General features: G+C 34.0%; 2 protein-coding genes across 3 annotated transcripts; both read left to right on the forward strand.

Moving 5' to 3' along the window:
• The first annotated feature begins 13,367 nt into the window (after positions 1 to 13,367).
• Positions 13,368 to 18,221, forward strand: LOC132030463 (acetylornithine aminotransferase, mitochondrial-like). Of its 2 annotated transcripts, none has more exons than XM_059420107.1 (3): positions 13,368 to 13,988; positions 16,534 to 16,968; positions 17,455 to 18,221. In XM_059420107.1, the coding sequence occupies exons 1-3, from the start codon at positions 13,599 to 13,601 to the stop codon at positions 17,992 to 17,994; spliced, it is 1,365 nt and encodes a 454-aa protein (XP_059276090.1). In that variant the 5' UTR covers positions 13,368 to 13,598; the 3' UTR covers positions 17,995 to 18,221. The 2 variants fall into 2 exon arrangements, with proteins under 2 accessions (XP_059276090.1, XP_059276091.1); XM_059420108.1 differs by lacking the exon at positions 13,368 to 13,988 and adding an exon at positions 14,641 to 14,718.
• Positions 18,222 to 18,392: 171 nt separating this feature from the next.
• On the forward strand, positions 18,393 to 21,195 carry LOC132030462 (probable (S)-N-methylcoclaurine 3'-hydroxylase isozyme 2). Its single transcript, XM_059420105.1, has 2 exons — positions 18,393 to 19,904; positions 20,336 to 21,195. The coding sequence occupies exons 1-2, from the start codon at positions 19,023 to 19,025 to the stop codon at positions 20,942 to 20,944; spliced, it is 1,491 nt and encodes a 496-aa protein (XP_059276088.1). The 5' UTR covers positions 18,393 to 19,022; the 3' UTR covers positions 20,945 to 21,195.
• The last annotated feature ends 3,200 nt before the right edge of the window (positions 21,196 to 24,395 follow it).

Genomic DNA, 24,395 nt, shown 5'->3' on the forward strand with positions numbered 1-24,395 from the left:
TAGAGTTAGAAATTTTATTTTATAAATTTTAAAGTATATATTTTTTGTTTATTAAATTCTAAATAAATTATTTATACATATTAAATTTCTTAATCAGATATAGAATTTGTAACAAAATTATTAAATTCTCCGAACCGTAGCCTTACTTAATGGTAGAACTGTACATCTAATCTAGAGCAAACTTGACTTGATCGTCAATTCAGAGGGATTAATAGTTGACGATTTATTTTTTCGAATGAGATAGCATAAGATGCTACCAATTACCTCGAGTGATTAGCATTAATCTATTTAAATACATATGTAATTAATTCTAATGCATTTCAAACTCCAAGTCACTTTTCAATTGCGATAGTTCGCAAAAAAAAAAAAAAAATCCTAAGTCTTGATAACAAGTTTATCGAAAACGGTAGTGCAATACAGAGTAGCGCCTGCCTTTTTGATGTTATACATGTTAAAATCAAAATAAGCAGGTGTCATAATATGTATTTTAATGACAAGTCGACAATAAATAACGATAAAAGATATATCAAACAAATATAATAACTGAAAACAGTTCAGCAGATAGACCTTAGATATGATAATTCACTAAAAAAAGCCGTAAAAATATCGAGAAATTTTTTCCAACCCCGAAAAACTACATAGTGAATGCTAAAAAGTAAGAAGATCCTCAATTTTATAGAAGTCCAACCAAATATGAGAGATTTTTATTTTTCACTAGTAAAACTGACTTATGGTAAATGTTTGTCATTCTTCCGAGTACAAAGAAAATTCAAATATGATTCCTTTAAAGAAAATGCAAAACATTATACTCCCTCCATCCTAATTTATGTGATATAATTTGGCTTTTTGAAGTAGTTTAAGAAAGAAAAGAAGATTTTAAGCTATAAATGATCTAAAAAAAAGGAAGTCTTCAATTAAATTATTTAAATTGTAGAGAAATGAATCTTTTTTGTGAATCATTTCATTTAAAATATGAGTTAGAAAAAAATGTGATGTCTTTGTTTCTAACTTTTATATGATTATTTCCTGAAATAGTGTGGAAATGCCAATGTGACCATATACTAAAATTTTTAAAATTAGACCTCATTGTATTCTGAGGAGGACATGATTAGATTACACTATTGACTATTCGACCAAATTGAATGTATGAAAAAGGAATTCAGTGTCTCGAATGGGAATAAATGAATTGTTTCAATTTCAAAAAAAATATGGGTTTTGAAAGTCAAGTAAACTACAAATTATAGTATTCATCCCTTTTCGTTTTAATGTGAAATGGTTTATAACTTTATATATTTGTTTGAGACAAATTTTTAGTTGCTACTTTTTATATGACTCAATGTTTGGTCGGCAAACACTAGAGTAATTATATTTACCTGAAATAGTGTGGAAATGCCAATGTGACCATATTACTAAATTTTTAACCCTCTCTCTCTCTCTCTCTCTCTCTCTCTCTCTCCTCCCTCTCTCTCTCTCCTCTCAACTCTCTCTTCTGAGGAGGACATGATTAGATTACACTATTGACTATTCGACCAAATTGAATGTATGAAAAAGGAATTCAGTGTCTCGAATGGGAATAAATGAATTGTTTCAACTTTCAAAAACTAAGGCACGCACCAGGGTTTTGAAAGTCAAGTAAGACTATTATACAAATTATAGTATTCAAATATCCTCCTTATAAAAAAACTTCCAAATTCTAGAAGGACTTGAATGGCTGCAGGTCAATTAATGTTCTCGAAATGGTTTATAACTTTATATATAGAGAGTCATAAAGTTTATAGTATATAAATAATTAATTTCAAATTTTTAGTTGCTAGACTTTCGGTTATAGGGTCGATTGAACTCAATAGTTTTGATCTAATTTTCTTTGTATTTGTCTTAAAAGAATTTTATAACCAGCAACTTAAAAGAATTAAACTCCCAAACTCATAATCTTTAAATCCTGACTCACTCTAAAAGCCGAATCCTCAACATACAAAATTAAAATACTGGATATGCTCGTGTCAGTCCATGACAAAGTTATTACTACTGGAAGTCAATTTTAATGTATAAGCCAAGAAGTGGAGGTACATGCTGACAGAGAAGTAGTACAGGACTACAACTGGAATGATGGAGAAAGCAATATACATATATGGTGTAAATCAAGCTACTTAACTTTTCTTCTTCTGGAAACCTTACAACTGAATTGAAAGCGACACAGTATAAGTGAAATTTATCAAGTCAATATTATATTTTTTGATATGTGTGTGTGTTATGGTAGAAAAATATTCACAGGTAGAAATTGTGGGATGCTTATGTCAAAATACAAGGGGCCAAATTAAAGAGCTACGTCCTAAAATGGCTTGCTGATATATAAGGTTCTAAATTAGGTTCACATACATGGGGTTGATGATAGATTTAATGGGGTGTGTTTTTCAGTTTTTTTATGTAAAAATATTTGAATGGTACTTAAGATCTTTTAAAAAATATTTTCCCTAGGGAAAAATAAGTTTTTTCAAACTTGGGAAAATAACTTAGAAAAATAAGTTTTTTCAAACTTGAGAAAATAACTTTTATGGTGGAAATTTCATAAGTGACATGCCATGTTATGATTGTCTCTTCAACCCCCACCCCCACCCCCGTCACCCACCCCTCTCCCCCTCCCCTCTGCCAACCCCCACTCCCTCCCCCACACCCCCAACTCCTCATGCCCCTCTATCCACACCCACCGCAACCCCACCTTCATAGTGTTTGTCTAAATTATTTTATATATATTCTTTTGGCAAAACACACACACACAAAAAAAAATAAAAGAGGTAAGAAAACCAAGTCTTTCTCAGGAAAATATATTCTAAAAGAAATTTTTTCTGCGGAAACATTCTTCTTCGTACAAACACATCCTTAGAGTTTCAAAGTTGAAGTTTTGCAAGTGAAAACTTAAAAAACAACTTGAAATGCTGCTAAATAACATTTCTCTATGTTAAATTTGAAGTTGAAATTACCATACCAAATTAATAAACAAACATTTATATATAACAATCTTCGAATATTATTTCAAATCACATTCATTTTACAACGTACTTGTGGTTAAGCTAGGTTGCTAGAATGCCCACTAACAAAATCGCTATATTCTTACAAGTGGATGAAAATTTATGAAATAAATTGTGGATGACAAAAGAAATTTCTTAGCAGGCAGGATATGAACATTAGCCACTCAATGCAAATCAAAAGTAGCAAGTTGCATAATCTTTATCTAAGGATCACCATAAATAATGTAGTATACAGTTGGGAAGATACATATCTAACCACCAAAGGATGTGGTGGGACGGATGGAGTTATCTCTTTCTTAATCAGAGAGGTCTTAGATTTAAGTTCTGGGTATGGAAAAATCTTTAGTAGGGAGCGCTTCTCTCGAATGGAGCCCTTCGAGGCGCGAATTCAAATATAGTCGGCCCAAATGTGAATACGAACAATGGGATGAAAACTAAAAAAAAAAAAAAAAAAAAAGGATATATAAGTGTTGCTTCAAAAGTCTAAGGACCGTGCATTTGTCACATCATCTAGTATCTTCTGAATCCTAACTAACATATGCCGAAGGCACTGAGGCAGTAGCATGCATGACCCCAAATTGTAGCTACATTTCGGACCCACAAAATCACAATTAGGTAAAGCAAGTAATCTAATGATTAACTATGTCAAAAGATCATAAAATGTTCAATTTCTAGAGTTCTAGACTCCTTGTAATCGTTGTGATCCCATTGATAATGTATAAGTACGTGAACCACGATAGGTCGGTATCTTTGTAAAGAGCAATTGATTTTATATGTATTATATATTATATATGTATACCAACAATACAAAAGAAATCTGCACTATCATGTATAAGTTGACTTAATACAAGTTACAACAACAGCTAATTACTTACCATATCAAACTAAATATGATCGATAACCTGAAAAACGAAGTAATGGCCAGCTTGTTTAACTGATTTCATTTCATTGATAGTATACGCCCAACATGTATAATTTTTTTACAAAAATATTGCTATATACACGATAAGTAGGTATATATCCACTTATTTAAAATCTTACGTTTCTTTTAGTTTCTCATGCGGTATCGATATTCTCATTGGACCCCTACTAATCCGGATTCGCGCTGTGTAAGACCCATTTAAGGGTGAACCGTTCCCTAAAATGATTTTTTCCATACCAAGGGCTCAAATCCGAAATCTGATCAAGGATGGAGCAAGGGATCACCTATCCATCCACCACAATCCTAATTGGTTAAAATTAATCCAAGGTTACTTATAAATATTGCTATACACGGTATAAATAGCCATGTAGGTACGACTAAAATGTAACCAATTTTGCAAGGAGGAATATTTTTGTATATCATTTACATTTACTTTTGATAGATTATGATATATTCGTTGAACGAAAAAAGGGGCACCAACCATTTATTAGAAAATGTAACTTCATCATTTATCATTTTTATTAGACCATTTTATGATTATGGTGTCATATTAAAAAAATAAAGTGGCACCAATTAATGAAGGTTGTGATTGAGTATTAAGTATTCCTTCATTTTTAATCAGAAGTTTCGGATTTGTATCCTAAAATATAAAATCGTCTTTATTAGAAAGCTAGATATTTATCCTTAATGTAAAAAATTTGGGACGCGAATCTAAAGATGCAAAACCACAAAAGTGAAGAGGCGTGTGTTAAAAATGTTATATTCGACTGAAATATTCGTTGTCACACAACACTGGATTGATAGGGAAACAAGGTAAAAGTGGCTAATTCTATATTCTTTTAATTTGTGATTCGAAAACTTTCCACGCATTTACGTTTAAAGATGTTCCCATGCTCAGACTACGACAACTATTATACTCCTTCTGTTTGCTCAGACTACGACAACTATTATAAATGATTAATCACACCAACAATAATTTACTGTTTGAATAACTTTTTTCATGGAGAGGAGAATCTCATTATTTTTTTATTTTTTTTCAAAGCAAGAAAATAAAAATGACCTGTTGTTGTTGACAATGACAGCTGATTGAATCATTTTGGATGTGGAAAACGTGGTCTTTTTACAGCCATAATATATAGTAACTTATTTTTCTGAAATTTGTTTATAACCATTTACTCTACTCCTCAAAATCACCAACACAAAATTCCATTTCTTGTGGTGCTTTATGGATTATATATTCTAACCTATGTACCAAATAACACGAGGGCTAAAAAGAAAAGGAAAAGAGAAAGAATCTCTGGATCGGAATTGGAGCTTCGCTTGTTATAGCACATCGGATAAAATTCACAAATAATCACTGTTTGTAACAAATTTTGATATGCGGAAAGTAAACTGCAACCACAAATAAAATATAAAGAAACAAGAATATTTTATTGATAAACAGTGCGGGTACAAATCCGTTTATTTCCTTGATTCTTCTCTCCTAATATTTCTCCACAATTCGAGGGTTGTTAGTAGCATATTTCTCGAATGTAGGATGATTTGGACCTCCTTGAGATATATTTGATCACCACGAACGTCAGACAACACTTTGGTATTTCGTGACAATATTTGATGTCTCTTGATCTCTCATGAATATCCTGTGGATTTATGGGATTTTCGGGATGCCTTTTCTAGAGAATACGTGTCCCTTTATATAGTGCGTGGTAGGGTTTGGGTAGAATTCTCCAAGAACCCTAACAGAATTTGGACTCGTCTTGTAGAGTCCCACAGAATTTTGATGTCTACAAATGCCCCCTACTTCAAGGTTTGTCGGGGTGTAGTCTTGCCGAAACTCGAAGACGAGACTTGAAGTATCCATTACAATGGAGCTTCCATCTTTCACTGCGGATTTGATTTGTGAGAGAAGAGATGAAGGGCAGACTGCGTCCCACTGGGCGTGCCAGAATTTGTAGACAATAAAATTTGAGTCGAGAAAATAATAATCAAGACAAGAAAATATCGCAACAATTGTTGTCTTTGATTTCAGAATATAAGTGTTACAATCTCTATGATTCCTCTGATTCGTCTTTTCAACAATAAATTGGCTGGAAATGATCGAATCATTTGGATGTGGAAAACGTGGTCTTTTTTACGAATAATATATAGGATGTGGAAATTCCATTTCGTGGTCTATATATTTCTATGTACCAAATAACACGAGGGCTAAAAAGAAAAGAAAAAGAGAAAGAATTTATAGCTTAACTTATTTTTCACAAAATAATTTGTTTATAACCATTTACAACCACAAACAAAATATCAAAATCACCAACACAAAATTCCATTTATTGTGTAGGTATTTCTGAACTTTGTGAGATTATATACATCGACTAACACTTTGGTATGTACCAATATTTGAACACGAGGGCTAAAAAGAAAATGTGTCCTTTATATAGGCGTGGGCTAAAGAGAAAGAATCTAACGGATCGTAGAGTCCCACAAAATTTCGATGTCAACAAATGCCCCTACTTCAAGATTTGTTGGTGTGTAAACGGATAAAATTCACATAATAATCACGTGCCAATTTGTTTGTAACAAATTTTGATATGCGAAAGCAAGCGCAACCACAAAAAAATATAAAGAAACAGAATATTTTATTGATAAACAATGATGGGTACAAATCGTTTATTCTCGATTCTTCTCTCCTAATATTTCTCCATAATTCGAGGGTTGTTAGTAACGTATTTCTAACGTAGGATGATTTGGACCTCCTTGAGATATATTTGATCACCAAGAACGTCAGACAACACTTTGGTATTTCGTGACAATATTTGATGTCTTGATCTCTTTGTGAATACCCCAGGGATTTATGGGATTTTCGAGATGCCTTTTCAAGAGAATATGTGTCCCTTTATATAGGCGTGGGCTAGGGTTTAGGGTAGAATAGCCTCCAAGAACCCTAACAGAGATTGGACTCGTCTTGTAGAGTCCCACAAAATTTCGATGTCTACAAATGCCCCCTACTTCAAGGTTTGTCGGGGTGTAGTCTTGCCGAAACTCAAAGACGAGACTTGAAGTATCCGTTACCATGGAGCTTCCATCTTTCACTATGGATTTGATTTGTGAGAGACGAGATAAAGGGCAGACTGCGTCCCACTGGGCGTGCCAATTTGTTTGTAACAAATTTTGATATGCGGAAAGTAAACTGCAACCACAAACAAAATATAAAGAAACAGGAATATTTTATTGATAAACAGTGTAGGTACAAATCTGTTTATTCCCTTGATTCTTCTCTCTAATATTTCTCTATAATTCGAGTTGTTAGTAGCGTATTTCTCGAACGTAGGATGATTTGGACCTCTCGAGATATATTTGATCACAAGAACGTCAGACAACACTTTGGTATTTCATGACAATATTTGATGTCTTGATCTCTTTGTGAATACCCATGAGTTTATGGGGTATTCAAGATGCCTTTTCAAGAGAATATGTGTCCCTTTATATAGGCGTGGGCTAGGGTTTAGGATAGAATAGCCTCTAAGAACCCTAACAGAGATTGGACTCGTCTTGTAGAGTCCCACAAAATTTCGATATCTACAATCACTTTTCAGTTTTTATAATTGAAAAATAGCAACTGACATGAAGTTTTAAATTTCATACATAAAATTTAAGATACTATCATGCAATTTCACTGATGAGATTTGAAACTCCATAATGATGATTATTTTCAATTACATTACTAAAACGTGACTAGCATACACTATTACTACCATATTAATTTAGTAATCGTTCTCGTTTACACTAAGACACATATTCAATTAGAGACGGAATACATTGTCCCCATAGATTCAAAATCACATTTTGTAGAGTCCACTAAGATGAAGTGCTCTTTACTAAAAGTTTCTTCTTAATACTCAAATTTGAAATCTTGATTAAAGATAAAAGAATTTGTAAATTTAAAATTTGTTTTTTTTTAAAAAAATTATTGAACGACCAACAATTGGATTTCTTAATAAAATCATGAGAATTAGCCAATTTATTTTTTGTCAGTCTTTTTTTTTTTTTTTTTTTTTTTAATCATCACCCAATTCACCGCAACCTTTTGATGGATTATATGTGTTTGGTTGGTTGGTTGGTAACGAGAAAGGGAAAGGAAACCACCGTCAACAAATTATGGAAAACAAACCAACATAATTACGGAAAACCATTGAAATAGCCAAAAAGGGTAACACAATTATGATTGATTTGAGATTGCAAGTCCATAATAGTCAATTTTTCCAACTACAAAAATATTTTGTGAGGCCAATCAAATCTTCATTGAAATCTCTTGGCCTTTCCACACTAAAGTCCTTCATTTACTTTTTATATTTTGGAAAATGAGAGGAAAGATAACAACCACTATAATAAGAAATTGACCCACCAACTTAATTTGACTTTCAAAAACATTTTTAAAAAAGAAGTGGGAAAGATTACAAAATTGAAGTGATTTTAAACTATATTGTTCAGTAACTAAAATATTACAATTAGTATTGCAGAATCACGAGTTCGAATATAACAGCTTTCAGTTATTCACTATCTCATTAGATATCCCTTTTTTTCCATGTTATGTAAAAAACAAGGCAAATTAAAAAAGCACAATTATTAGGATCGAAGAGGACCGATATGCCAAGAGGATAGATATCATTTATGTACCATTTCCGTGCTGGATTATTTGCATTTTTTAAGGTAATGCCGGACAAGGTATAAGTGTAACTTCTATATAGAAATTATGCCTATAGAAACTATGCTTTAAGGCATAGTTCCGTAGGAGAACTTAATTTCTACAGAACTATGCCTTAAGGCATAACTTTGTCCCGAATAATCATAGTTTGTTATGAAACCTTGCTTTATAATTTTTTTTTTCCTACTGGGTTTCTATAGAAGTTAGGCCTTAATTTGCTACGAAATTCTACCTTGCGATTTTTTTTAAAAACTCTACTGGAGTTTGAACCAAGAATCTCGGAAATATTTTCGGCCACTTAAAGTGCCGAAGGACAAAATTAAAGACTAGTAATTTGAGGGACGAAAATTAAAGACCATCCCCGAAATAGGTCATTTGTGCGAATGACCAGAATAGGGGCTACATAATAGGGAAAAGTAGTAGCCTCAAAAAATGCAATAACGAATGAGACCAGCTAGAGTTAGAGAAACCAGCCCAGTTAAACATGGTATTGGGTCCTTTCTGGCCTATTAATGGGCCTGTCTAGATGTTATAAATGTAACAACGGGTCCTCCATTTAGAAATCGCTATTTAATTTGTATTCAGTTTTTTACTTAAGACATATAGTATCAGTTTGTAAGCATGCTTGTGGGCATGCAACAAGCATTTCATTTACAAGATAACATTACTGCTATTAGCATTAGGCTAGGGTATACTAAAGAACATGAAGACATGAAAAATGATTTTTATTTTGAGAACTTATTAAACAGAAGAGTCTAGTAAATTACCATAGATCACAAAGTGCATATATTAGAGAGAGGAGAGAAAGAGAAAGAAAGGGGTTTAATTTCATTCAACATAATCTAGAAATACAACCACAATAAGAATATAAACCCAACTTAAGCAGTACAAAGAGCAAAAGAAATGAGGTCACATGTCGATGATGATATCAGCTCACTAACTAATTTGGCATGGACTGAAATGTGACATTACTAAAATCTACAGAGCTAATCTTGCATATAATGAAAAATGAAATTTCTAGGTAACGCCTTGTATATCTATTGTATTGTTTAATGGGCAGAGAACTAACAACTTCAAATTTGATGTGCACTTTGATCCTTTTTTCAACATTAGCAAGGTATAATAATTCGTAGCCAAGTTACCTTTTCTATGAAAATATGGACTAAAGAACAATTGAGCTTCTTCATTTTGTTGTTAATCGTGGTGATAACAACTTGAGATTCAAATTCAACAACCACAAAATAGTAGTCATTAGCAATACATATAAATCTAAACCTTGAGCTAAGGCCTTAGCCTATGTCATATGATTACTGCATATAGAAAACAGCATAGGCCATAAGGAAATTTTGAAAGTGATCTTAATAATACCTCCATCTCAGGAGCTTCGTGGATTCCTTTGCAACACATATCTAAGTTGAGTTTAACACAACCAATATCAGACAAACGATGATTAGCATTTCTAATTGTTTCACATTCACCGTAAGAACTACTACTTGAACTACTTTAATTTCATCAGCTGTAGATATTTCTGCAAGATATTTAGCTTCTCTTTGCTCACTGATTTTAGGACTATTTTGTTCGTTGGTTCTTCTTTATTCATATACCAAAAGGTACATATGAAAAATTAAACAAATAAAATGAACATTAAAGCATCACATACTCTTTTTGTAGATTTATAATAATAGAATTCTCATTGAAAAGATAAGTTAAAATTCACTTTATAGAGAAAAAGTATGTTAAACAAAGTCGTCTAGTGTTCCGTTCCTATTTAAAGATTATTTATAAACTACATTAATTATTTTAATTTTTAGTAACTGTTATTTTAATTTTTACTAATCGTATTTAAAGTTAAATGTTAATTATAATTGAAGAATTGTGGTCTTACTTAAGTCCTCTAGCCTGGTTTTTCTTCTGTTAATAGCTATCAGATTCCTTTTCTCTCGTCTTAAGGCCACAGGACACATAGTTTTAAGATGCCTTGTATTTTCACAATGATTTTGCCTTCCATTTCATAAAAGAATATGTTTATTAGTAACTTCTTGGATCATTAGATTGTGAAAATCCAAACACTAATAACAACTGTAAGTATGATAGAAGTAACATACATCTAATATAGGTAATGCTTAACAGTTTTTTAAAGAATGAATAAACTTATTTTCTTGCTTATAGTTGTTAGACAAAACCATTTTAACCTTAACTAGAATTATTCATCAATCTTTTCTATATAAGTTTATGTTAGAAAGCTGGTAATTAGAATATGATATATAAAGTCTAAAAACTAGTTCTTTTCTTCTTTTTTCACAGATTTTGATAGCTCTATGCTACATTAGTTGTGTTGTTGCAAAAGATGAAGACAAAGCAAAATAAAAAAACTCTTTGTTATGGTGGGTTGGGGGGGGGGGGGGGGGGCGTGGGGGAGGGTAGTTGTAATTTTATTTATTATAATTGTAATGTTTTTGGAGATGGTATACATTATTCAATACAAGAGGGAATTAACTTCACGAGCGATACGCGCCACATCTGTTTGAATGAATTCAAACAGACTGAGTCTACGAGTCCTATCCTGCAGCCATGTGTATCATCATGGCTGCCTACTTAAATGGATGACTAGGGACATGACGCGCCCAAAATGCCGTTGTGATTATAGTCATCATCCATGGGCTTAATAAATATAAGTTAACACACACATAGAGGGGACACGGTATGCACGTGCAATGCATATAAAAGTTAATTTATTATGGATTTGACTTTAGGTCACCAATTACGTTGAGTCGACACGGTATGCACGTGCGTCGCAGACAAAGTTAGCTTTTGTTACAAATCTCATATGAAACTTTGGAAAAAAAGATAGTGCAGGCAACATAACATGACTCGACATACTGGCGTCGATGAAACTAGTTATATTTCTCGATCTCCATTTATGTGATATAGTTTATTGGCGTGAAGTTTAAGAAAGAAAAGTAAAACTTACGAGAAACTTGTGATTTAAAAGCAATGTAAATATTTGTATATTATAAATCGTTTTAATTAAAGGTAAAAAAGAGAAATTTTAAATTTAAATTATTTAAATATAAAAATGTATCCAAATATATCGCATCTTATCGAAAAATCAAACTTGTCTTCTCGTTATCTTTGGATCAAAATATCCTAGTTATATTTTAGGCGACAAATATACCCCTCCACCCCTTAAAGTTGACCAAACCCAATTTTACCCAACCATTCCCCCCCCCCCCCCCCGATATCGCCGGTGGAGTTCTTTCCTGTGACTGCTCCGGCGAAGATGCCGGAGCTGATACCTTAATTGCTAGTTCTTGGCGTTGTAAACATGATGTGTTTGACCCATTGTTGAATGAGAAGGAAAATGTATCTGGTCTTGATGGGTGCCACTGCATTTTTACAGAATTAGATTTAAAAATAGAAGGATTGAATCTTTCAAACACCCTTTTGAATTTTAGCCGTGAAACTTTGGAATTTTGAAGAAATTGAAGTCATATACAAGAAAGTTGAGACTTTGACATATAAACTACCACTCAGTAAATTCAAGCTTGATTCTTGAAAAATTAAATTCATTAGAAAAGTTAGATAGATCAAATCTTTTTGTAGATTTTTGAATACCCTTTTGACTTGCGTATGCATATAAGAATTTAGAGAGCCCCCGCAGTCTTTAACGACTCTCATTTCCAACCAACCACCTTTTAACGCCATTCTCTATTTTACTTTTTTTTCACATAGTTAATCTTCAAAAGGTGTCTAATTTGGAACAGTAAAAAAATTAATTATTAATCACTGACCTATTAGTAAACGTGTCAACTGATGAAACATTTTATGGTGCTATAATTTTTTATGAAACTAAAAGTGCAGCAGCTGGGATATCAAAATCCATTTATGTTTTTCGGAGGTGCCATTGTGAAAGATGATATGAAAGGAGGTGTGTAAAATTGAGTTTGGTTAGTGAAGTGGCATGCACATGGTATTTAATTCACTAAAATTTAGCCAAACCCATCGACAAACACCGTACGTAAAACTTCTTTAAACTGCTGGAGAAGCGCTAAAAGTGGCCTTGTTAAATGTAACGAGGTGGGCATCTATTCACTTAGATACTTTTTGCGTTATCGGAGCAAAACCAACACCGATCGTCTCCTACGTGGATTAAGTGGCCAATTAAATTGTGCCTAAAATTTCATTTAAATTGTGCCAACTCAATTAAATTGTCGCGCTAACTCATTTTAATTGTAAATTCACTAATTTGTAAATTCGTGAAGTTTTGACCATTAAAAATTGGGGCTTTTGGGTTGGTTGGATGTGCGGTGAGGTGGCGCCCGCTTTGGTGTTAGTTTTGCTCAGGAGATAACGATTGCAAAAAGTGTCTAAGTGGAATAGGAATGACCCACCTGAAGTGTTTAAATGAAACAAGGGTCACTTTAGATGCTCAAGTGAAAGAAGTAGACGATCACAGGTATCTGTCGATGGGTTTTTTAATATTCATGTGGGATTGAACTCCACCTTAGTCAACTTTAATGGTGAATGAGTATATTTGTGTCTAAAGTATAACTGCAGGAATATATTTGAATTCATAATATAACGGAGGATATAGTTGAACCTTTTCCGATAGCACAGGGTATATACTGGCCTTTCTTTTTTTTGACTAAAAAGTTGGGCAGATCGATTATTAAAAACTAGCTTATTAAATAAGGCACAACTAGGGTTTCTAAAAAAATGTTTACCCTGCAAATCGAGAAAGCGACAGGAGATGCGTGCCACATACTGGACAACGTGAGATTGTGTTCATCAATTTTAGGGATTCCATTTCATTTTTCTATTCTTATTACATACTTCTACAAATACCTCAAATCTCAACTTTATTCTAATTTATTATCATAAAAAAGACTCTTCTTGGTGAAATCCTCTCCATATTTTTGTGTAAAAATAAAATCTTTTTCATTCATCAACAATGACCTATTCATCATCTATTTTCCTCAACAACAACTTTTCTTCAATTTCATCATCAACCCATCTTCACCGTCCATACAACAATGCAAGATCCAACGGTATTAGAATCACCTCTTGCCTTAACATGGAAGTGCAAGCACAGGATATTTCCAACTCAGTAATGGAACAATCTAATAAGGTATTTGTGGGTACATATGCAAGGGCACCATTAGTTTTGTCAAGTGGCAAAGGATGTAAATTGTATGATATTGAAGGGCAAGAGTATTTGGATTTGACATCTGGTATTGCTGTAAATGCACTTGGACATGGTGATCCTGATTGGATTAAAGCTGTTACTCAACAAGCTAATATACTTACACATGTTAGCAATCTTTATTATACTCTACCTCAGGTACACTTTTTGGGCCACTTTTTGCAAATTTTTTTTGAGGATTACAAAATGTTGTGACCTGTATTGTATTGTGTTAGTTAGTTTAAGTATAATGTTTGTTTTTCATTGTTACTTTAATTTTATCGTATCGTTAAATCCAAGGTTAGTAATGACGAAAAGTCTCATTTTATGTAACGACTGATTTGGTGTGATTGTGTCGTTACCTTTTTCTTTATTCTCATTTTGTCTTTGCTTATTATTTGATAATCCTATTCTATCCTTTACCATTAACTTTTTATAACGGCTCTACCACGTATCCTACATTTCTTGTATACTTACCCATGTTAGCGATCTTTATTATACTCTACCTCAGGTACACCTTTTAGGCCACTTTTTGCAATTTTTTTAAATTACAAAATTTCACTTCTTTACGGTTTCTTTGGATGGTTGTTACCTATTGTCTTGTATTGTGTTAGTTAGTTTAAATATAATGTTTGTTTTCATTGTTACTTTAATTTTATCGTATCGTTAAATCCACTGTTAGTAATGACGAAAAGTCCCATTTTATGTAACAATTGATTTGGTGTCATTGCGTCGTTACCTTTTTCTTTATTCTCATTTTGTCTTTGCTTATTATCTGATAATCCTATTTTATCCTTTACCATTAACTTTTTATAACGGCTCGGCCATGTATCCTACATTTCTTGTATACTTTGCCCATGTTAGCAATCTTTATTATACTCTACCTCAGGTACACCTTTTGGGCTATCTTTTTTCATATTTTGATTGCAAAAATTAATCTTTTTTATAGTGGTACAATAAGGAAAATTAAGCTCTATGTCTACTAGGAGAAAATATGTACGCCACATAGCTCATATTTTGAGTTTGTTACCCAGTTTAGCCCATATTTGTGTATAAACACCTTTTATACACTATTATACACTTTTAACCCATGTCAACAATCTTTATTATACTCTACCTCAGGTACAGTTTTTTGAGCTCTTATTTTGCATCTTTTTTCATATTTTGATTGCAAAAATTAATCTTTTTCATAGTGCACAATAGGGAAAATTAAGCTCTATGTTTACTAGGAGAAAATATTACTCCACGTAGCCCATATTTTGATTTTGTTACCTGGTTTAGCCCATATTTGTGTATAAACACCTTTTATTCACTATTATGCACTTTTATACAAGGTTGATACATTATGTATAATACTTTCCCTAGGTATAATGTTGTATAATATTGTATATTGGGCTACGTGGGGTGATATTTTATGTTGGGCTGTATATTTTTTAAAAAGTCCCTTTTTGGGGGGAAACTATGCTCTATACAACATTATACCTTGGGGGGGGGGGAGCATTATACATAATGTATCAACCTTGTATGAAAAGTGTATAATCGTGTATAAAAGGCGTTTATACACAAATATGGCGGTAAATTTCCTTCATTTTTTGTAGTTTCTTTACTGGATACAAATTTTCTTTTCCTTTATTTGTCCGGGAATTTTATAGTGCATAGAGATGAAAAAATTAGAGTCTTGGAATGAAACAGGCTGAAATAGATCGTGATGGATATAAGTGATCATCAGAGGCAGGGCTGGGATGTTGAGTTTATGGGTTCTGAATTCTAGAAAACGCAGCTTAGTGAGTTCTTGATAATTTTATATACAGATTAAGTGGACTTTTAAACACAAATACAGAGTTTGAGCCAAAGATAATGTGTTCTCCCGAACCCGCAGGCGAAGCTTTAGCTCCGCCTCTGATGATCATATGGAAAGCCTACTAGTTTGAGATTGAGGTGTAGTGGAAATTGTTGTTGTTTAGGCTTCTTAAATAGTCAGAATGAGGACAAGGAATATTACCCAATTCTATTAATTGTTCTTGTTATTTTGGTGTGCTTGAAGAGTGTGTGTTATTTGAATAGAGTCAGAGTATATATGGTTCTGGATTAAAAAGAAATAGCAGTATCTTATTGTGGATTCATTTTGTGCAACTGAATGGTATGAAGAAGTTAAAACTTACTAGTAGAGTGTAAGGATGTGTTTGGTAATGAAGGAAAATGTTTTCCTAGAAAATAAGCGCGTTTCTTACTTATTTTCTAGTGTTTGGTACATAAGCAAAAAAATATTGACCCAAGAGTGGGGTTGGGAGTGGGATGGGGTGGGGGTTGGGAGCTGTTGGGGGTGGGAAAGGGACAATGAGTTTGGAAGTCCACTTGTGCTTGTTTTCCTATTCCCGGGAAGTCATTTTCCTTATTCTTAAGGAACTTATTTTCCTGGAGAAAATATTTTGACCAACCAAACATGGGAAAATTGGAAGACATTTTCCTCCATACCAAACACATCCTAAGTTTCTTCTTTTCTAGCTTCTTTGGGAGGCGGTGGAAAGAGGGGTCTTATTCAGCAGAGCTTTCCTCACATGCTTGTTCTGATATGTCTCTAACTTGATATAGCAACTTATTTACCTTCTTACCTGTAACTCTGTATATGATTAATAATTGAGGCTTCATTTGCAAAAGGATCTTTGTATATATCACTAACATAGCGTTCTATTATTTCTTACAGCTGGAGCTTGCAAAACGCCTTGTTGCTAGTTCTTTTGCAGACCGTGTTTTCTTGTCAAACTCTGGAACGGAAGCAAATGAAGCTGCAATTAAATTTGCAAGGAAGTTTCAGAGATTCTCGCATCCCGATGAGAAACAACCTCCTGTGGAGTTTATTGCTTTCTCCAATTGCTTCCACGGAAGGACCATGGGTGCTGTTGCTTTGACAAGCAAAGAACATTACAGGTCACCTTTTGAACCTGTAATGCCAGGAGTTACTTTCCTGGAGTATGGCAATGTTCAAGCAGCAAAAGAACTAATTCAGAGCGGTAAAATAGCTGCTGTGTTTGTCGAACCAATCCAAGGTGAAGGTGGCATATATAGTGCAACAAAAGAATTTTTACAAGCACTGAGGACTGCCTGTGATGGTACAGGTTCTCTTCTTGTCTTTGATGAGGTAAGAAACTTTTCAGATTACATTGCTACCACTTTAGCCCATGAATTCATCAAAACAAATGATATGAAAATGTTTGCCAGAAGTTTTGCATAGTGAAATGCATAGAAAAGTTCAGCATATTGCACTTAGGGATCATTTGGTTGAGAAATAAGTTGTGCAGGGATTGTACTTGTTATTATCAGTTCAATAATGAATAGTGGTTCTTAATTACTTCATAAGGAAAAAACTTACTGCTCTTGTTGTTTATGTATACTCAATCCACCATAAGCTGGTATATAGAATTAAGGTTCTCTATGAGCAATATATTGGATAAGCTTGGTTTATATTTATTGTGTAGATAAATAAATAATCGAAGAAATATGACTTCTTGGGCTGTAACGCTCTGCTTCCTACTGTAACAATGATCTTTTCAGGTATTAATTTGGATTGGAATGTGTTAAAGCACAACACTGTACTAAATCTTTTACTTGTATTTTCTTTTATTAGGTTCAATGCGGCCTAGGAAGAACTGGTCATCTTTGGGCGCACGAAGCTTATGGCATAAACCCAGATATAATGACTCTTGCAAAGCCTCTTGCAGGAGGTTTACCAATTGGAGCAGTGTTAGTAACTGAAAGAGTTGCTGCTGCCATCAATTATGGGGATCATGGTAGCACATTTGCTGGCGGTCCTCTTGTTTGCAATGCTGCAGTTGCTGTGCTGGACAAGATCTCCGAACCAGGTTTCCTTGCCAGTGTCACAAAGAAAGGTAAAAATTTCAGGGAATTGCTTGTTAAGAAATTAGGAGGGAACTCGCATGTGAGAGAAATAAGAGGCGCGGGGCTTATTATTGGGATAGACCTTGATGTACCAGCATCTCCGCTGGTTGACGCATGTCAACAATCTGGCCTGCTTGTATTGACGGCGGGAAAAGGAAATGTTGTGAGGCTTGTACCTCCATTGACCATCACAGAGCAAGAGTTGGACCATGCAGCTGAGATCTTATTCAATTGTTTGCCTGTACTAGATAAGACCGCCAAGAACTAGAATTGAATGAAAGGTTTTCTTGCATGTTCGCTTTTATGTGGAGCTTCAAAGGATCGTATGCATTGCTGATGTAGATCACATTCATGAGAAGTAAGGAAGTGTATCTGTATGTAATATTAAAGGTATCATCTTCTCATGTTTTACCAGATTGCGTCATTCTGTTGGCTGAAGATTCATTTAGGAGCAATTGGTTATCGTTAATACAGTTGATCTTAGTTCTTGCTTCACTTGTTCATTTCTTTCTTTTCAAGCTAGACATGAATGAAAAGTTTTGGAGTAAGCCATTGGGATGTGCATTACCAATGGTCTTATTTGCGCTATACCTTGTATTGTGCATTAGAAACAAGTATTTTTTGTCCTGCTGTAATCTTGTGTAGTTATAAACAGAAGTTCTTGGGGTAATTAGAGGCAAGTTATATATTAAGACAAGATCATGTGCAAGTGCATAAATTTTCGAGTGAAAATGTTTCACTTGGATTACTCTCCTTGCCCTCCATGACAATGGAACAATATCCACTAGATGAGTGTTGCAGAAATGCAGATGCAGATGCTAAGATGGATGTGCTAAAATAGTGGAGTAGCGTTGTTAGGTAGAACGTGTAATTACCTATTTAGCATGTCATGAGCATCTCAAACCTAGACAATAATTACCTATTTATTGTACAAGAGGTTTTTGAACCTATTATTTTTTTTTAAAAAAAGAAAAGAAATAAAGATTGGAAGTTTACCTATATAAAAAAGAAATGCTCCAAATGACCTCCCATAGTTTTTAAGTAAGATTTCTGTTTTATGACAAACAGAGAAAACTGACTAAAATATCTTCCCATATATCACCATCTTATAGAATCAATCACTTTCCATTCACAATAATACAAGTTAGGCGCAAAAACACTTGCTCCACAACTCGTAGATAAGTACTTTTGACTACAGGATTTTGACTAGCTTATGAGGTTACTTCAGTAAATCTACTAGAGAATTCTACACTAAAATATATTTGAAAGAATAAAAAAACTTGGTTATTTGCAGTCATGGCTCAGCCATCTGAAATTCTTTTCCTGCTTCCGTTTTTCCTCTTACCCTTAATTTTTTTTCTCTTCAAAGTTTTCAAATCATCCAACAAAATCCCACAACTTCCACCGGGACCAATACCATGGCCAGTCCTAGGAAACATTTTTCATATGGGAAAAATGCCTCACATAAATCTGACAAATTATGCAAAAACTTATGGTCCCCTTATGTCCCTAAAACTTGGAACTCAATGGTTAGTTGTTGGATCATCACCTTCTGCAGCTATAGAAATCCTCAAAACCCATGATAGAATCCTGTCTGGTAGACATGTTCCAAATGCTGCTCCATCTAAAGGATCAAATCTTGACAAGACATCAATGGGCTGGACTTCTGAATGTAACAATGGATGGAGATACTTGAGGACTTTATGCAGAACTGAGCTTTTCTCGGGCAAAGTATTGGAGTCTCAAGCTTGTTTGAGGGAGAAAAAAGTGATGGAATTGGTAGAATTCTTGAGGTTAAAAGAAGGTCAAGTGGTGAATCTTGGAGAGCTAGTCTTTGCAACTGTGTTCAACATGCTGAGTAATGTTATGATGTCTAGAGATATGGTTAACTTGGAGAAAGAGAAAGAAGATGGTGGGGTGAAGAGTCTTGTAAGGGGGGTTGTGGATGTGGCCTCTGCTCCAAATATATCTGATTTTTATCCAATTTTTGGTAAATTAGATCTTCAAGGTCTGCGAAAAAAATCTAGAGATTTAGTCACAAATATTTGTTCCAAGTGGGAACCGATTCTTCAAGAAAGAAGGAACAGTAGAGAGAACGGTTCTTCTAGCCAACAAGATTTCTTGGAAACTCTCCTTGATAATGGTTTTACCAATGATCGTATCCACCAGCTATTTATGGTTTGTTCCCTCTCTTTCTCTCAGAATTTTTTCTGGGAGATTCATTTTCTGGTGTAGATCAAGTTACTCTTTAGTAGTATCTGAAAAATGAAGATGAAAGTAATCATGTTAGTCTTTGTGCATATACAGTTAAACCTCTCTATAACAACGTCATTTGTTCTGATATTTTTGGTTGCTCTAGCAAAATGTTGTTAAAGAGAACATATAATATGACGTAACATGAAAGATTGGTTCTACAAAAAACATGGTTGTTATAGTGAAATGTTGTTATAGAGGATGGCTGTTATAGATAGGTCTCACTGCTGTAACATGACTGCTACCGATGCATTGAACCAAATAGCACTTCTCTTTTTGAAGTTCTTATATTCAAGAAAGTTCGAGTTCTCTGTTGGAATGTAGTACATAACAAGTTTCCTTTTAACCTTGTGAAGGAGTTATTCTCTGCTGGTGCAGACACCAGTACCTCAACAATCGAGTGGGCGATGGCAGAACTGATGAAAAATGTAGAGTCAATGAAGAAAGTTCAAGACGAACTCAAGATAGAGCTCGGTGAAAGTGATTACCCAAAAGAATCTCAATTGCTGCGGTTGTCCTATGTCCAAGCCTGTGTGAATGAAACACTTAGGTTGCATCCTCCAGCACCATTGCTGCTTCCACATCGTGCAATCAAAACCTGCCAAGTGATGAGTTACACAATACCTAAAGACACTCAAATCTTTGTTAATGTGTGGGCTATCGCGAGGGATCCTTCAATATGGGAAGAACCAGAGATGTTTAGACCACAGAGGTTTCTAAGTTTCGATATGGACTTCAAAGGGAATGACTTTGAGTTCTTACCTTTTGGTGCTGGAAGGAGAATATGCCCGGGCCTACCTATGGCTGCAATAAAGATTCCGTTAGTCCTTGCTTCACTTGTTCATTTCTTTGATTGGGAACTTCCTCATGGAAAATGTCCCGCTGAGCTAGACATGCATGAAAAGTTTGGAGTAACACTGCAAAAGAAAGAACCGCTGCTTCTGATTCCCAAGGCCAGAAAATGACCATTGGAATATACTTAAAAAATCTCTTATCTGTGCTATACCCCCCTTGCATTATGCATTAGATATATGTATTTTTCGTCTTGCTGCAATCTCGTGTGGTTATAAACATAAGATCTTGTGGAGGATTTTTCTTGCATGTTCACTTTTATGTGGAGCTTCACATAATCGTTTGCATTGCTGATGTAGATCACTTTCATGAGAAGTAAGGAAGTGTATTTGTATGTAATATTAAAGGTATCGCCTTTTATGAAGCCATTCTTTGCTATACCTTGCATTGTGCATCAGATACAAGTATTATTTGTCCTGCTGTAATCTCGTGTGATTATGAACGGAAATTCTTGTGGTGATAAGAGGCTAGTTATAGTCCTATTAAGATAAAAGATCATGTGCAAGTGCATAAATTTTCAAGTGAGAACGTTTAACTTGGATATACTCTCCTTGCCCTCAATAACTCTAAGCATGTCATGAGCATCACAAAACCTAGGTAATAATTGCCTATTTATTGTACAAGAAGTTTTCGAACCTATTAAAAAAAAATTAAAAGAAAAAAAAATATTGAAAGTTCACCTATATATATTAAAAAAATGCTCCAAATGACCTCCATAGTAGTTAATTAGATTTTTGTTTCATGACAAACAGATAGAAAATTGACTACTAAAATATTTTCCCTATATCACCCTCTTCTAGAATTACTAGATGCCGGTGGCGTGTGCTAGCACGCGCCCAACAATTTAAGTCTTCCTGTTAAATTTATAGTATTTTCTAATTATAATATTAATCTGTGTTTTTAATTTTATCTTTGATACTTCTATGCAGAGATATGATATGAAGGTTTCAATGAGATGGGATCAGTATACATAACCATAAAGATTGACTGAATTTTGTATTGAAACAGTTACGGGTCATTTGGTTTGGTTCTTTGATTAGAGTTATCCTGCGATTAATTATGCAAAGTTTAGTTATTTATGTATGAGCTATTCCATCTTCTACTCTGGATAGAATAATACATAAATTGACTCATAACTTATACATGTGTTACTTATGTGGGATTATAAAATGGTAAGTAAACATTGTATGGCATGCTAAATTTTATACAAAACAACTAAACACTATCAAACATGACATTAGTAACTCCATTCATAACCAATAATCAAACAACCCCTTTAACTCTTTCAAGAGTGTGCTCACCAAAATTCTCCACTTACTTGTGCTCACCAAAATTCACCACTTGCTTTTTTTTTCCACGAAAGAGCCACAACCCACATATATAGTAAAATACGGCATGTTTAAGAAAGGATATATAATTGAGAAAGTCATGGCTTCAACAGTAAATGATTTCATGTTAGAACCCGTATTTTTGTACATTGGAACAATCCGGATTAATTATGACAAGTTAAGGACAAAACTATTCCAGGAGATAAAGTCGGGATTTTTGACCGTTGAATTTTATTTTGAGACATAAGTTGTTATAATTTGTTGGTATGGAGCAATTAGGAAAATTTGGGACAAAAGTGTTATAATTGGAATCAAAAATCTTGCACAAAATAAGGCCCTTAAATGGCCCACACAATTTTTGTGGTCAAATTTATTTAACCACAACTAATGATCACTTGTACAATACATATAGACTTAAAAGATGACCAAGTATTCATCCTTCTTCATCTCACCTCTTAGAAATATCCACTCCTCAAGCTCACGGCCAAGGGGAGAAAAATCCAACCCCGTTTCTAGCCTTCCCAAAAATAATTTCTTGGTGTTAACCCACTAATTGGAGGTCCACTAAGTAGCGTGGAAGTGTCTTTGGAGCGATCAAGTTGTCCGTTTGGTGAATCGCAAACCCTAGCCTTCTTGTGGAATAAAGAAGAAAGGTGAGTTTTGGTATTGTTTTATGGGTTATAAATGTTTTATGCGTATTGTAGTATGCTAATGTGGATAAAAATCATAAAATATAGTATGATTGGAAGTGGGTTGTGTGATGGGTGTGCTAGCGTGTAAATGGGTATTGTGATTGGGTTATTGAATAAACTTCTTATAGCATGTTAAATTGTTGTAGTGTGTAGGATGGCTAAGAATCATCAATATATGTCTATGTGTAGTGATAGATGAATATGGGTCGTGCTATATGCCAAAGAACACACTAATGTCGCTTAGCGTTTTTATGGTTGTTGTGATGACCTATGTTGGAAATGAGGGTTTAATGTCCCAAAATGATATGGTGAATTGTTACGGGCTGATTGGAGGCTTATTGTGCGTTTGACGTAATTTGTATATCCATGAAAAATGATATCGTTATATTGTGAATTGTCGATACAAATTATGATTTGAAAATGAGGAATGTGTTAAAAAGGGGCTGTTCTCGGTTGGGGGACTGTTTTCGGCCAAAGTGGGAAAAAAAAAATTATTGGATCGTTGGGAATGTTATGTGAATTGTTTAGAATGTCTTTAAATATTGTTGGTAAAGAGTTGGGTTGGTAATTGAATGTATGATTTATATTGCGGCTTGAATGTTTCACGAAACGGAATATTTTGCAAGGTTTTAAATAATGGAAAAGGAAGCTATTGTTGTTGTATTGTTTTCCAGTTGGATGTTGATGTTGCTAGGTTGGTTATTGTGGTTGTTGTTGTTGATTTTGAGCGAGTTAAATTCTCGGGTTGGCCTAAACGGGGGAAAAATAGAATTTAGAGTTAGTTTGGAATAAATCGCTTAAGTGCCTATGTCTAATATTGGATATTCGTTGGCATATTTGTAGACCTTGGAGAAGGCGTAGGTTGGGATTGACTTTAGATTGGCTATCTTGGGGTGCGTACGAGGTATGTAAAGCAACCTTCCTTCTTTTGGCATGCCTTAGTTTTACATAGGCTAGATTAGAGCCTTAAGGGAATTCCAAATTCGAAATCCGAGCAGGATATGAACCTTATATAATTCTTGGCACTCTTATGCATGACTTGATAAAAATATGAACCATTATGTCTTCGAAAAGAAAAGAATCGTTTTCCAAATGTTGTAATGATTATTACGATTTCAAATATGACTATTGTACTTATCTTTTGGTATGTTTGTGAGATTTCGAAAGAGAACTTTTGACCATCGCTCCGATTACTATAAAATAGTTATTTTAACTACTTTATTGAGTTTGATAATACGAGTTTGACACATAAGGACGATTTTAAGATTGTAGCTTTGATGTACTAATCGATAAATCGAAACTTGTTTTCGCACTTTCGATGTTAGTAAATATGTTTGGTCATCGGATTTTTGAAAGACTTAATTATTTATTTGCTCATATTGTGATTTTGACACGAGATTATGATTTCTGAAGTTGGGCTTGATATGCTTTCGAGGGACATTCGGAGAAAATCTGAATTGACTATTTCCTTGGGTTGGAAATAATAGTACGCTTTAGTTATTCTATTGGGTGTGTAATAATGATTTGTATGCCGTTATATGATA

Source organism: Lycium ferocissimum, chromosome 9 (assembly GCF_029784015.1).
Source record: "Lycium ferocissimum isolate CSIRO_LF1 chromosome 9, AGI_CSIRO_Lferr_CH_V1, whole genome shotgun sequence".
NCBI lineage: Eukaryota > Viridiplantae > Streptophyta > Magnoliopsida > Solanales > Solanaceae > Lycium > Lycium ferocissimum.